The following is a 14723-nucleotide window of genomic DNA, read 5'->3' on the forward strand; positions in this document are numbered from 1 at the left end:
AAAGGCTATGCAGCAGAGAGACTATCTAGAGAAAGACCCTTTGGAGAGACCACCAAAGACATGGCTATATCTTAAATATGAGAGAGCTGCTCTCCACAGAGCTAAGGCCAGATGGTCCTGGAGGGACAACCAAGCTGAGAGAAGAAGCTTAGGCTAAGCCATATGCTTGTGGTGGAGTTGTTAGTTTATTTTTTTTGAAAAAAGCCCTATCCTAGGACTGGAGGTCATGTTTGGGGACTAGCCCTGCATCTGTGAGCTCAAGTGAGGACATGGTAAGGGCTCAGCCCATTTACATGCAGCCCTAGATCATTGTGCTATTCTACAGTAATTACCAGTCTCATTTTTAAGAGACTATTTGGTGGAAACCTGGATCTAGTATAGCTCATTGTCCCAATATCACTCTAAATTTGTCTTAATTTCAGGGCATTCATTCTAATTAACCCATTAACCCAAAATATTCTTCTCTGTTCTTGAACATTTATGGGCAGGTTTTCTTTATGATCCTCTTTAGTCACATTTAGCTGCACATTTTGCTCTCTTATGCCCCAATCCTTCAAAGACTTCCTGTGGACTTAACTTTATGTACCCTGAGTACCACTGAATTCAGTAGGACCAATCATAGTATATAAAGTTAAGCAGTTGAGTTAGTCTTTGTAGAATCAGGCCATAAATCTTTCCACATAAGTCAAGCCCTCCTATCCACTTGCCATTTTTTTCACTGGTCTGTCTCACCTTCTTGTTGTTGGTCATGTTCCCAGAAGTGATCTTAAACACAAAAAAGAAGCTTACAAGAAGTGGAAGATTGGACAGATTACCAGGGAGGAGTATAAAAATATTGCTCAGGCATGCAGGAGTGAAATCAGGAAGGCCAAATCACACCTGGAGTTGCAGCTAGCAAGAGATGTTAAGAGTAACAAGAAGGGTTTCTTCAGGTATGTTAGCAACAAGAAGAAAGTCAAGGAAAGTGTGGGCCCCTTACTGAAAGAGGGAGGCAATCTAGTGACAGAGGATGTGGAAAAAGCTAATGTACTCAATGCTTTTTTTGCCTCTGTCTTCACGAACAAGGTCAGGTCCCAGACTACTGCACTGGGCAGCACAGCATGGGGAGGAGGTGACCAGCCCTCTGTGGAGAAAGAAGTGGTTCGGGACTATTTAGAAAAGCTAGACGAGCACAAGTCCATGGGGCCGGATGCGCCAATGGCCTGTGATGGGATGTTAGATGGGGTGGGATCTGAGTTACTACAGAGAATTCTTTCCTGCTGGTGAATCTTGCCCATATGCTCAGGGTTTAGCTGATGGCCATATTTGGGGTCAGGAAGGAATTTTCCTCCGGAGCAGATTGGAAGAGGCCCTGGAGGTTTTTCGCCTTCCTCTGTAGCATGGGGCACAGGTCACTTGCTGGAGGATTCTCTGCTCCTTGAAGTCTTTAAACCACGATTTGAGGACTTCAGTGGCTCAGATATAGGTGAGAGGTTTTTCTCAGGAGTGGGTGGGTGAGATTCTGTGGCCTGCGTTGTGCAGGAGGTCGGACTAGATGATCATAATGGTCCTTTCTGACCTTAGTATCTATGAATCTAAAGGAGTTGGCGGATGTGATTGCAGAGCCATTGGCCATTATCTTTGAAAACTCATGGTGACCGGGGGAGGTCCCGGACGACTGGAAAAAAGTCTAAAGTAGTGCCCATCTTTAGAAAAGGGAAGGAGGAGGATCCAGGGAACTACAGGCCAGTTAGCCTCACCTCAGTCCCTGGAAAAATCATGGAGCAGGTCCTCAAAGAATCAATTCTGAAGCACTTAGAGGAGAGGAAAGTGATCAGGAACAGTCAGCATGGATTCACCAAGGGCAAGTCATGCCTGACTAATCTAATTGCTTTCTATGATGAGAGAGAGGAAAGCAGTGGATGTGTTATTCCTTCACTTTAGCAAAACTTTTGATACGGTCTCCCACAGTATTCTTGCCAGCAAGTTAAAGAAGTATGGTCTGGATGAATGGACTATAAGGTAGATAGCAAGTTGGCTAGATTGTCTGGCTCAACGGGTAGTGATCAATGGCTCAATGTCTAGTTGGCAGCCTGTATCAAGCAGAGTGCCCCAAGGGTCCATCCTGGGGCCGGTTTTGTTCAGTATCTTCATTAATGATCTGGAGGATGACGTGTACTGCACCCTCAGCAAATTTGCAGACAACACTAAACTGGGAGGAGTGGTAGATACACTGGAGGGTAGGGATACGATACAGAAGGACCTAGACAAATTGGAGGATTGGGCCAAAAGAAATCTGATGAGGTTCAACAAGGACAAGTGCAGAGTCCTGCACTTAGGATGGAAGAATCCTATGCACCGCTTCAGACTAGGGACTGAATGGCTCGGCAGCAGTTCTGCAGAAAAGGATGTAGGGGTTACAGTGGACTAGAACTGGATATGAGTCAACAGTGTGCCCTTGTTGCCAAGAAGGCTCATGGCATTTTGGGCTGCATAAGTAGGGGCATTGCTAGCAGATCGAGGGACGTGATCGTTCCCCTCTATTCGACATTGGTGAGGCCTCATCTGGAGTACTGTGTCCAGTTTTGGGCCCCACACTACAAGAAGGATGTGGAAAAATTGGAAAGCGTCCAGCAGAGGGCAACAAAATTGATCAGGGGACTGGAACACATGAGTTATGAGGAGAGGCTGATTGGGATTGTTTAGTCTGCGGAAGAGAAGAATGAGGGGGGATTTGATAGCTGCTTTCAACTACCTGAAAGGGGGTTCTAAAGAGGATGGATCTAAACTGTTCTCAGTGGTAGCAGATGACAAAACAAGGAGTAATGGTCTCAAGTTGCAGTGGGGGAGGTTTAGGTTAGATATTAGGAAAAACTTTTTCACTAAAAGGGTGGTGAAGCACTGGAATGTGTTACCTAGGGAGGTGGTTGAATCTCCTTCCTTTGAGGTTCTTAAGGTCAGGCTTGACAAAGCCCTGGCTGGAATGATTTAATTGGGGATTGGCCCTGCTTTGAGCAGGGGGTTGAACTAGATGACGTCCTGAGGTCCCTTCCACCCCTAATATTCTATAATTCTAAGTGGATGCAAAATTCCAGGGGCAGTCCCACCAAACCATACAGAGAACAGTTATCACTTTTCTGTGCTGTGCTATACTATAATTTAATGATTCTATCTATGGAACACAATCTCATTGGCCTGTTTCTGCCATGATTCAGTGGTGACTCATCTAATATTCTCTGCACTATGACTTCTGTGTCTCCCTCATTATTTCTTTCCAGGTTGAATTAAAATTGACTGTTTCAGAATATTTTCCCCACTGGCTTGCATCTTTCCAGGCAGAATCTCATTTTAATTCCAGCTCCCATCTTTTAATATTTCTAGGATGCTTTGTTTTATATCTTCATTTTTCACAGCATTTTCTTGTTCAGTATCATTTGTGAATTTAATGTGGTGTTTGCCCTCTTCAAGGTCTTATCACTGAAGATTTTAAGTTTAACTCAAAGACCAATCTCAATGGCAATCCACTACACTCCTCCTTCCAATGCAATACAGTACCTTTTATAACTATCCTTATTTGTGATCCATCATCCTATTTACAATCTGTTTTTATATTTAAGGGCATTTGCAATAATTTTGCCATTGAGATTTTGTGTAGCTGTCCATTGAATGATTTACTTCAATCTTGATAATTACATCTGCATTCTCTTCATTCACTGATTTTGCAGTCCTCTCAAAGCACTGAGACAGAGATTGTTTGGTGTAATTTGTTCTTCACAAACTGGAGGCTTATTTTCTAGATGTTTACAAAGTTTTTTCTCTCAATATTTCCATTATTTGACTAGGGTCTGAAATTAGATTTACCAGATGGTAATTACCAGGATCACACTATCCTTTTCTGAAGATTGGTACCACATTTGATTTCCCAATCACGACCCTCTGCCTCATACATCCCTAGCACCCCATCCCTTTTCCAAAATAATTTTCAGTAGTTTGGTAAATTCATGAGCTAACTCCTTAATACCCTATTTTTACAAGGTCTTCATTACTTCACAATTGTCCAAATACCCTCTCTCTTGTTTAAAGAGTTGGGTTTTTTTTGGTATCGTTTTTTTTTCCTTTTTTTTTTTTAAGCAAGGACTGCAGTATCTCAGCCATTATGGAATCGTCTGTTACCCTCTCCTCATTTATTCCTACTTTCTATTTAGTTCTTTTTTCCTCTTATCGGTCTGTGAAAGCTCTTATTCCCCTTACTCCTTGTGCCTACCATTAAGTCAATCTGCATTTCTCTTGTATTTATCTTTTCCTTACAAGCCTGAATTGATTCTTTGTATTCTGATCTGATTTCTAATACAGGATATTTTTACCCTCAGTTCTTTTGGCAGTCCATTATAAAGCAACATTTAATACTTTTCATTCTGTGCGCGCGCACACACACACCGACCCTCCGCCACCTCCCAGAGGAATTGTAGTTTGTTGTTAAGAATGGTATCTCTTAGCATTCTCCACCTTGTTACCAACTGGTAAATCTTAATATTTCCACCCTTTACATCATGCTTGGTCCATTTCTTAATTTCCTTAACTTCCTTTTTTTAAATCTAACATTTGTGCTATCGCATCATAGGCATCTGTTCCTTAGTACCTTGGTAGTTTACAGTCATTGGTGCCAAGTTCCCGATTATTCTCAGTCCTCCATTTCTTCCCTTTCTGCAAGATGTAGAGCCTCTGGCTGGAGTCATAACGCTGCCCTCCACAAATCCTAGGAATCGTTTTCATACATATACATCTGAAGAGTAACAAACAGGTTATCCTCTGGGTAAGGATATTCATAAAAGGACTATCTTATGTTTTTTAGCACTTCGAGGTTTGATCCATGAAATTTTAATTCTCATTCTCCATGTGATCTGTAGCAATGTACTTTCTCCTTTGCTTTTCATTCCTTCCATCATTACAATTATTATTAGTAGTAAATATTTCTATTAGGATAGCACCTAAAGGCCCCAGTTGGGATTGGTGCCCCACTGCACTGGACACTGCACAAACACAATTCCTTCCATTCTCACCAAGTATATCATCATCCTGTCCTTCACTGTCAAAAGATAGCTTGCTGGCATTGTGTACATTGATATACAGTTTCACCTTCCATCCCTCCATCTTTCACATATAGATTGTGCCCATCTAAACTGACATGCCAGTTACGTGTTTCATCTCACTAGGTTTCAGGTATGCCCACTAAGTCATAACTCCATCATTCAGCTCAACCAATCCTCCTCTTAACCATTTATTATTATTTGTGTTTTATTTGTAGCTCGTTAGAGAACTCCGTTGTGCAGCCTTTTCTTAAGTACTTCAAGAATTGTAACATTTTTAAAGATATTGCTATTAGAGAATTTTAGCTATGAAGTTAATTTTGCATTTAAAACTAATAGAATTGCTGCTGGTGGTGTTAGTGTGAGAGCTATATTAATATGAACAAGAGCTCTAATAATATATATTGTGTGGGGTAAAATCAAATTTTCTTCAGAAAACCTGTGTGCATACACTTCTTTGTATGAATTATTTGTAAAATAAAGTAAAGAATTAGCTTTTTCACATTGTCTAGTTTGTACGTGGCTGTTGGTGTGAAAATAAATATCAAAATGACAAATTTCCGTATAGATATATTTATATAATATACACAGTCGAACTTCTGTACTTACAAGCACTTGATCCCGTACTTTTTAGGCTCAGTCAGCTGCTCCAGTAAAAAGGGGGAAGCTGTGTACAGCAAACAAAATCAGATGATAGAATCTAGAGGAAAAAGGAGCCAAGGGGCTTAACTCCAATCTTTTTGAACAATTGAGCTATAAATAGTTTGATACCCCATTGTTGGCTTTTTAGGGGGGGGTTTAATCTAAAATTTTAATATTGAAAACTTCCGTGGAATATCTTTGAGGGCACTTCCTACTAACACTTCCCCCCCTATATTTTGTGTCACCCAGGAAACATATCATGTAATCAGGGAACACCTTCAGATTATCTTCGTAGACAAATCTCTTTTTGATAGCTTGTGTATATCACAAATCGAAGAGTGTTATACTTGCATAAAAATGCCATAGATTTGAGAGATTCATTTCATGCATATGCCTCTTATAATATAAATCCTGCTATAATCCATTCTCAAAACAAATTTAAAACCTAGTATGTCCCAAGATTTGCCTGTTTAAGATTGTGGAAAGCTGTTTATTGTTATATTTTACATAAAAAGTTGCATATTTGATCACAGTTCATGAAATGCAGAATATTGTAAACCTAAAAAGAAGCTGTGTAAGGAAATGGTGCATCTGAACAACAAAAAAGCACTAGAGATTGTCACTGATCTGTTCCAGCTGTTCTCTTTTCTTTAGTTGAACCACACAAGTAATTTGTTGCTATCACAAGTTAACACTGTATAAATCATTAATCATTAATAATTATTGTACTGTATATATGAACTGGCATAACTACACATTTGGTAGGAAATCATCTTAACAGAGTAAGAAGTGAGAACTATGTTGTTCTTTAATAATCTTTTATATATAGCACCAACAATGAGCAAGGTGACTTACAAACCATGTAAAAAGGCATAGTGCCTGCCATGAAGAGTTTGAAATCTAGGGTAGTAGACGGTATGCAAACTCAAGGAGGCAACAAAACACAGTGTGAATGAATAGTGAAGTATAGCATGTATCTTGTTAGATTCATTCCCCCCCACCCACCCACCCACCCAATAATTTTTGTGAATGCTCCTCTGAAGGGAGGACGGTGGTGTGTAGGCTTGTTGGAAGGAGTGTTTTTAAAAGAGGACTTGAAATAGCAATTGATAAAAGGCAGGGGAGGAATTACTAGGGAAATATGAACAACTATGAGTCAGTTGGTCCAGATGATATGCTTCTTAGAGTGTTAAGGATTTAGCTCACGAATTTACCAAATTACTGAAAATTATTTTGGAAAAGGGATGGAGTGCTGGGGATGTACCAGGTAGAGAGTAGTGGTCAGGAAATGAGATGTGGTACCAACCTTCAGAAAAGGGGAGGACTCATGGAAGTGGAGAAAAAGGAGAATGCTCTTTTATACACATTAAACTCTGATAAATGTATGGTTTCCTTTTTAATGGAGCTTTATCAAGCTTCTTTCTCAGTATCTTTGAGATGTTGGTTCAGTTACAATGAATTAGAATTCAATGAATTAGAATTAAATTAAAATTATTTAATACAGACCAGTACATAACTCTAAGTAAATTGCCTTCATGCTATTTAAATTGTGTACTTATGGTGCTGGAACACATTGGGCAATGATCTGCTTTTGAAGATAAATGCTGAAACATCACTAAGGCAATAAATCAGCTGCTAAAATTATTTCTTATGAGTATGCTCTGGTGGTTATAGCCTTTGTTGTGTAAGAGTATAGCGTTTGACTAGTACTTCTCAGAGAAGATGGAATTTGTCGTCTCCTTGGAAGGATTAGAATGCTGACCCCATTTTTGTAGGGCATTCCTAATAAGGTTGATGCAGGGGCTATAGTTTAGTTAATTACTTGGGATGGGGTGAAATAGCCATTTATTAGTCAAGAATGGGTCTTCACAATGAATAGCCAATCAAGGACTTGATCCTGCAAGGTGCTGAACACCCTGCCCCTTCCCAGCAAAGCACTGAAGTATGTGCTCAGCTTTAAGCTTTTAAAGTCATATGGGACTACTTACATCAGGGATCTCAAACTCAAATCACCACAAGGGCCACATGAGGACTAGTACATTGGCTCAAGGGCTGCATCACTGACACCTTTTCATACAAAGATACAAAAGCGCCTCCGGCCCCGCCCCCACTCCTCCCCTTCCATGAGGCCCTGCCCCTGCCCCGCCTCTTCCCACCCTTTCCCCATCCCAATCCCTTCCCCAAAGTCTGCACCCCAACTCCCCTCCCTCCCAGCCCTATTCCAACCCCTTCCCCAAATCCCTGCCCCAGCCCCGCTTGTCCTCCATCTCCTCTCCTGAGCGCGCCACGTTCCTGCTCCTCCCCCCATGGAAAGTCCTAAGCACCGCCAAACAGCTGTTTAGTGGTGGGAAGCGCAGGAGTGTGGACGTGGCGCGCTTGAGGGGGCAGAGGCAGAGGGGAGGAGGCGGGGGGCAGGGGAGCTATGGCGGGCCGTGGGAAATAACTCCACAGGCCGCATGTTTGAGACCCCTGACTTACATGCTTCGGTGCTTTGCTAGATCCAGGCCTGAATGCTCACCACCAAGCCTTGAATAAGAGAATTGTATGAAAGAAAAGAATGTATTTGAAACTCAATGTATACATCATTCTAGAAGATGAAACTGCATAAGGAGTGTACAAACTACATTGTGGGTGAAAGTTTCAGAAGTGCCCAAGTCCCACTAAAAGGAAATGGGAGTTAGGCTCCTAAACCATTTAGAGTATCTTATCATTTGTGCCCTATGTATTGGGATTTTATGGTCATTATGCACTATATTTTATTGTAGCTTCTGTGGAGCCATTTCGCCTGGTGGGGGATCTGAGTGGTGCACCAATGCCCAAGACCACGGCAGTGGCAGGCAATTGATTAAGAATATGCCTACACTACAGCCTATGTTGGCAAAACTTATGTCACTCAGGGGTGTGAGTAGGGTGCTGGGCTGCACCTTAATTTCCCCTGATTGGGGCAATAGTAGGTTCACTTTAACAGCCTGGGAGCAGCAGGGGAAGACAGAGGAGAAGCCAATACACACTAATAAAATAGCATGTTCTCTTTAATAAGGCATAAGGGTAGGAGCAATTACAACAAATGGTTCATAAGACTCTCACCTCAGGACCCTGGTTCAGAGCTCTCAGACATAACACCACGTATCTGAGTCTGATTAGACCGGTGTCCTGGAGACAGAGAAATCACCACCAACTACAGCATACATGGCTTCTACTCCCCTATCTCTCTCTCAGCTGCCTCTTCATGTTTAGATAGCTCAATCCTAGGGTGGGCAGGGCCTCCTTGGTTACCACTAGGCTGTAGACTCCAGCCTTCTCCCTTAAAGAGCAGTTACCTCAAAACTGATGCCTTGGTATAGATTTTTTTGAAGAAGGGATGATATCTTTGCCAATCAATGGTTTGCCCATGAACATATTTCAATTTTTAGTTAGTTGGACATATTACAGTATTGCGGTTAACAACTCGGCCACGTTGGGGATTGACTGACTAATTTTTGCAAATACTGTCCTTGTAAATATGATTTTAGGTCAAATTAATTCCTGGTGAAATTCTACTGGCTTAAATGGAGTTACAGCTGTGTGAATTTGGTCCATTATGTTTAAAAAATCTTGGATGCTTGCCAGAAAACAAATGTTTAATCAGCTATGTTTTGATCCTCCATACTGTCAAGATTAAACAAATGAATAAGCAGCATAAAAAACCATGGAAGTGAACTTTTCTATCAAGTCCATGTGATCAAGCTGCAGGTTGATAATTGTTTTGTACATATCTCCTGGCTGAAGAATATTAACAGCTTAAACAATCTGGGAAGCAAAATCTTGGGCAAAGAGACTGTATTACTAGATGAATTTTTACAAAACTGGCTGCATTCAAAGGGATGTTTGCCCTGAAAAAGCTCTTCTGTAGCCCAGTAATTCTCAGGTTACGTGAAGCCTGATAAAATAAATAGAAAGGAGACAAACCTAGTGCTCTAAAACTCAAAAAGGTATTTGCGATATGGCTTAAGATTTTTTCTGAATTCCTAGCCATCCTAGAGTAAAAGTTGCTGTGTTAAAATTGTCCAGCTGCCTGCTGAAATGCTTTTTGGAGTCAGTGACATTTGAGCTGCCACTTTTGTCCAAATATGCAGCAAACCAAGCAAAACCTGATCATTAGGCATTTCCAAGATTTTCAAGTAAGAATAAGTAATAACCAACTAAGTTAAAGTTGTTTAGAAAGTACCTCTTTAGAGTCAGCTGAAGTCCCTGACTCTCATACACTGTAATGTTTATCATAGTCTACTCCGACTTTCATCCCAGAATGCAGCTGGTTTAGTTATGCATGCTCTTTTATTGTCAGCAGTCTAACCCTGGAATGATACTAATGACTCTCTTCTTTCTTCTCACATTCCATTTTTTTCCATACCTCTTCTGTCCACATCCTCCCATTTCTGTTTTGTTTGCCCTCTATGGGTTTTGACCTCCTTCAGTGTGATCAAGATCAGTGCATTCAGAGCACTAAATTCGTTTTACAGGCTGCTGCCACACCACTACTACAGAGTGAACCCAGCATAACTAGTGAAGAGCTACCTTTACCAGGAAAGACCACTATCGGCCCTCCTTGTGCCACGCTAACTCTAGGGCAGCCGACACCACCGTCCTCCATGCCAAATCTCACATCAGAAACCGGTTTGACAGACATGATACCGTTAAAAGAGGAACATGAAGGTCATCAGTTTCTCACTCCTGAGGAAGCTCCATCACCTCCTGGTATGCTGCCAGCAGGGAGCCCTATAACACACAGCCATACCATGCACATCCTGAGCCTAGCTAGCCAAGATTCATTGCATGAAGACTCAGTGCGTGGTCTTGTGAAGCTTAGCTCAGTTTGACCAATTTTTATTGATGATATTGTACCATATCATAGTGGTTGTACAAATGTATACCCAACAGGAAAGACTTTACAGTACCACCGTAAGACTCCAACATGCCTATATAATGAAAACTTTCCCATGTAATGGAGTTTGCTAAATGGACGAATTATTTTTTCAAAGGAACTATGGCATTCTTTTGACTGGATTGTTAATGGTTCTGCTTTGATGGTGACTGCTTCTATTTTTTAAATAAAACCAGGAAAGGTCAGTAATCCTGTTAACTGAAGATGTGGGTCCAGCAACTTGTAATTCTACCTGTAGGACGGCCTATGTTACAATATAAAAAAGATAAGTTTTTGGATGTAAGTGTTACATTATGCATTTTATGCTCTTGTAATACACACTTGTTAAGGCTTACCACACTTGTGGCCAGAATGATCTGCACTTACATGTTATGCTACTAATATTTGAAATAGAAAATAACCATTCCATTTGTTAATACAAAAAATGACTGCAGATGTGGATTTGCATGCCACGCTAAGGTATGTGTTACAGTGGTGTTGGTATTAAAAGAGAGTGCTGCTTTTTTATTTGTGAGTTTCAAAGTGCTGTTTCATTTAAAGACGGTGCAATAGATTAACCAATGGACAACGTTATTTTTTTCAATTTATTAAATTTTATTTTAAATTAATCAGTAGTGCCTAAAATATGGAGGCTACTGATTTTTATCATGCTACATATCATTTAACCTTCTATTTAATTGTTTAGAATAAGGTATTGTGTTGTGCCATACCACAGATTCTTCCATTCCCTTGTGTGATAAGATTACCTGCGGACATCCAATAAAATTACATCCTGTTTCTTTGAATATGCGTACAGTTATCCTTATACAGTTTACTGGAAAAGAAAAGTCCCATTTGGATGACTTAGTCTATCAGGGGGTTATGTTTTTGACTTTGATGTATTTGCATAATGAGCCCAGCCGCCACAGGGAAAATCTAAACATGAATTGTTTTGCTTTAGTATTATGTATAGCTTTGTATAGGCTGTCTGTTTTGGTAATACCGTGTTTCTACAGCAAACCTGTGTATTAAGTACAGATACTTAATATCTGCTTAGGACCTAAACTCCTGGATGTTAGGCTTCAGAAGGAAGAGAAAAGTCAATGAAGTGAACCTGAACAATCAAGCGATACACTGTAGCTGCTGTCCAGTCATAAGTTTTCATCTGTATATTTTCATCCATTATTTAAAATGGAAATATTTATATTACAAAGTTATTCTATGCTTCAGTTTGTGATTCGGGAAAATAAGAGTTATGGTTTGTGGAAAATATCTCCACTCAGGGACAATTGAAGAGGACCCTGTGCATAAGCTGAGAGAACTCAAACGTTGTAATTTACTCTATCTGAATTGTTTTTCAGATTCTAGAACCCTCAATAATCTCTTCTCAGGATAAATTAAATGCAGAGAGTCTTTCCATCAAGCTCAAGATATTATTTCAACTGCAAATTGCTATTATATAAAATGTTTCCTTGATCGATCAAGAAGCATGACATTCCTGCAGCATTGAAACATGGTCATTCACGGATGTCAAGTGAAAAAAAATGCCATATTTTTAAAAAAGAGCACAATAAGCCTCTTGGAATACAGCCATTTATGCTATTGAAATGTCAGATGACATGCTGACAAGAGCCCTCAGACTTTGAGGTTTTGTAACCAATTTTATTTCTCTAAATGGTGATATCACCTTTCACCTAGTTGTAGGTATAGAAAATATAGAAGGAAAACTTTGATAACATCAACTGATTTCTTGGGTTCCATTTCACAGTTGGTTATGGATGGACTAGATGACCTTTTGAAGTCCCTTCCTGCTCTAAATTGCAATGAGTCTATGCATGCTCCATCATTAATAGTGATGGTGAGTCATTAAAATGTTTGCAAGCTTTCACATAAGGGGATATAGCTTCTCAGTTTCTTTTCCTATTCAGTCTCGCAAGGTTGCTCAGAAATTCTTTTTCAGATGTTCTCTCTCTTTTTGGGTATGTCCTTTCCGAAGAAGAACTCCCTTTGTGCTGGATTCCAATCCACAGCTAGACAGTCAGGTACTATGGAGATGGGGCTGACAGAAAAACTTAGCGAGGTGCATATCCATGAGTTTCCACCAGCCTAACAGCACTAGCTCTGGTAGTGGAAAGGAGAGTGTATTACTTATGGCTGGGATTTTCAAAGGAGCCTAAGGGAATTAAGTGCTCAAAGCACATTGAATGTCAGAGTGATTTGAGGGCACCCAAATAATTATAATAATCCAACACAGTGTACTCTCACCTCTCAGAAACACCGAAGTTTGTGTTCTTAACCTAGCCCATGATGAATGCTTATTACAAAACCACTGCACTGTTTGTATTCTTTTAGAGCTGAGAACAAAAACGGATGTTTCATCTCAAGACTATTTTGGATGAGCAAGTTTGGGATGAAGCAATCATAGCACCTTGTCACATTTTATTTGCTTTGGTTAGTGTTATCAGCCTTCCCTGACATAAGCACTAAAATTTTGCTAGTGAAAAAAAGGGGGAAAAAATTATCCTTTGCTCATAGTACTGAACAGTAAGTGAAATATTTCTGTTTTTGTTAGTAGAAGGGAAAGTTGTTTGAATTCAGTTGCCACTAGGGGAAATTACTGTATAACCTTACAGAAACAATACTTGATTGGATAAGTGAATCTGTAGCTAAGTGGGTCTTAATATTTTATTAATTCTACAGATATCAGTGTACCAAGGATTGATTATCCACTATGTGAAAGAACAAGTAAGATAAATATTTTACTGTGGTCTTTAAACTTCACAGCTATTGAGCTAACTCTGAGGATCACCTTTATTTATAAATTCATCTGCTTGCAATTTCACAGGAATACCCAAGGCATCTCATGCTTACAGAAAACTCCATTTGGTGGCAACATTTGTATGTCCTTGCCAGTAGCAAGTAGTGGAGGCAGAAACACATCAACTGTATGTCTGTGATATGGTTTATAGTGACATTCTTATGTAAGAGAAAGGGATATTGTACAGGGTTTTATGTTGTTCCCCAACTGAAACACACTGATCGCTCTTCACATTTAAATGTTTAAAATGATAGACCATCACTTAGAACCTTTTGCTTTTCCAGTGCTGGAGAGGGAGATAGAAAGTCTGACAACAGAACTGAAGTACTGTGAATACCCATTTTAGAGCCATTTATTCATTCAGATTCCGGTGATATGCCATATTTTTTTTGCCCTTTGTTTATAATCTTTCAAGATTGTATTTAAGAATGATAAATAAAATAGTGTATTGTTACCATTACCTTGTTTTTATTTACAGGTTTTCATATCACCTTAATTTGAATCTATTCTCCTTTCCTTCCCCACCCCAGAGTTTTTGTTATGGTGGTATCTCTGGTTGACACTATTGACTTGTGAGGACATCTGCTGGAAAATACCGGAACTGAATTAATTGTTTCTATAGTTACAGTTCTTGATTAACAGATTAAAATCAGTGTCTCCATCGTCAGAATGACTGAAATTCCTGTGTAGGGCAACTCTTCCGTCTTTCTTTTCCCCAGCAGCAACTGCTTTCCATCATGTGAGCTCCCTCAGATGGAATTCACATACACATATGGCACCGTTCAGCAAAATAACTAACCATCCCTTGTTCTGCAGGATTCTTAGCTTTGATTGTATTTTGTTTGCATTGCAGAGCACAAGGTACCAGAGCACAAGGTACCTGATAATCCAGGGTCACATTGCTGTATTTGTTTCTCTTTGAATATTTTGCTTTCTCCTTTGTTGTTCTTTTCCTTAAACAGTTAGTACATTATGTTGAATTAATCTTATAAAAAGTTTGAATGTTCTTCATACTGGTACCTTCTGATTTGTATAAATGCAGAATCTAAATGGAAGTTGATGTTTACAGAAAAGTAAATGTATGTTTTTACTAAAAGTACCTATAAATGTGTAGAAGTTCACTATGCTGGTTAATCTGGCAGAAATTTTTTCCCCTTTCATTGTTTTTTTAATAGTTTTTCCCCTCTAGGTGGGTATACAGTACAAGACTGTGTACGATGAAATGCAATTCTTCATAAATAAGATCTGTTTTTAAAAGGCTCCTTTTTCTTGTTTTCTCAAAGACCTCTCTATTTTT

The 14723-nt window shown here is 39.7% G+C and overlaps 1 protein-coding gene across 5 annotated transcripts in view; it reads left to right on the forward strand.

Moving 5' to 3' along the window:
* ZDHHC14 (zDHHC palmitoyltransferase 14) overlaps positions 1-11414 on the forward strand; it is a 149414-nt gene extending 138000 nt beyond the window's left edge. For 3 of the 5 annotated variants that reach the window (XM_048844154.2, XM_048844150.2, XM_048844149.2), the window contains one exon: positions 10163-11414. In XM_048844154.2, coding sequence (XP_048700111.1) covers positions 10163-10564 — 402 coding nt within the window. In that variant the 3' untranslated portion in view covers positions 10565-11414. The remainder of the gene's footprint in view (positions 1-10162) is intronic. The other 2 variants (XM_048844153.2, XM_048844151.2) reach the window with 1 other exon arrangement.
* Positions 11415-14723: the final 3309 nt, after the last annotated feature.

Source organism: Caretta caretta, chromosome 3, assembly GCF_965140235.1.
Source record: "Caretta caretta isolate rCarCar2 chromosome 3, rCarCar1.hap1, whole genome shotgun sequence".
NCBI classification, from domain to species: Eukaryota; Metazoa; Chordata; order Testudines; family Cheloniidae; genus Caretta; species Caretta caretta.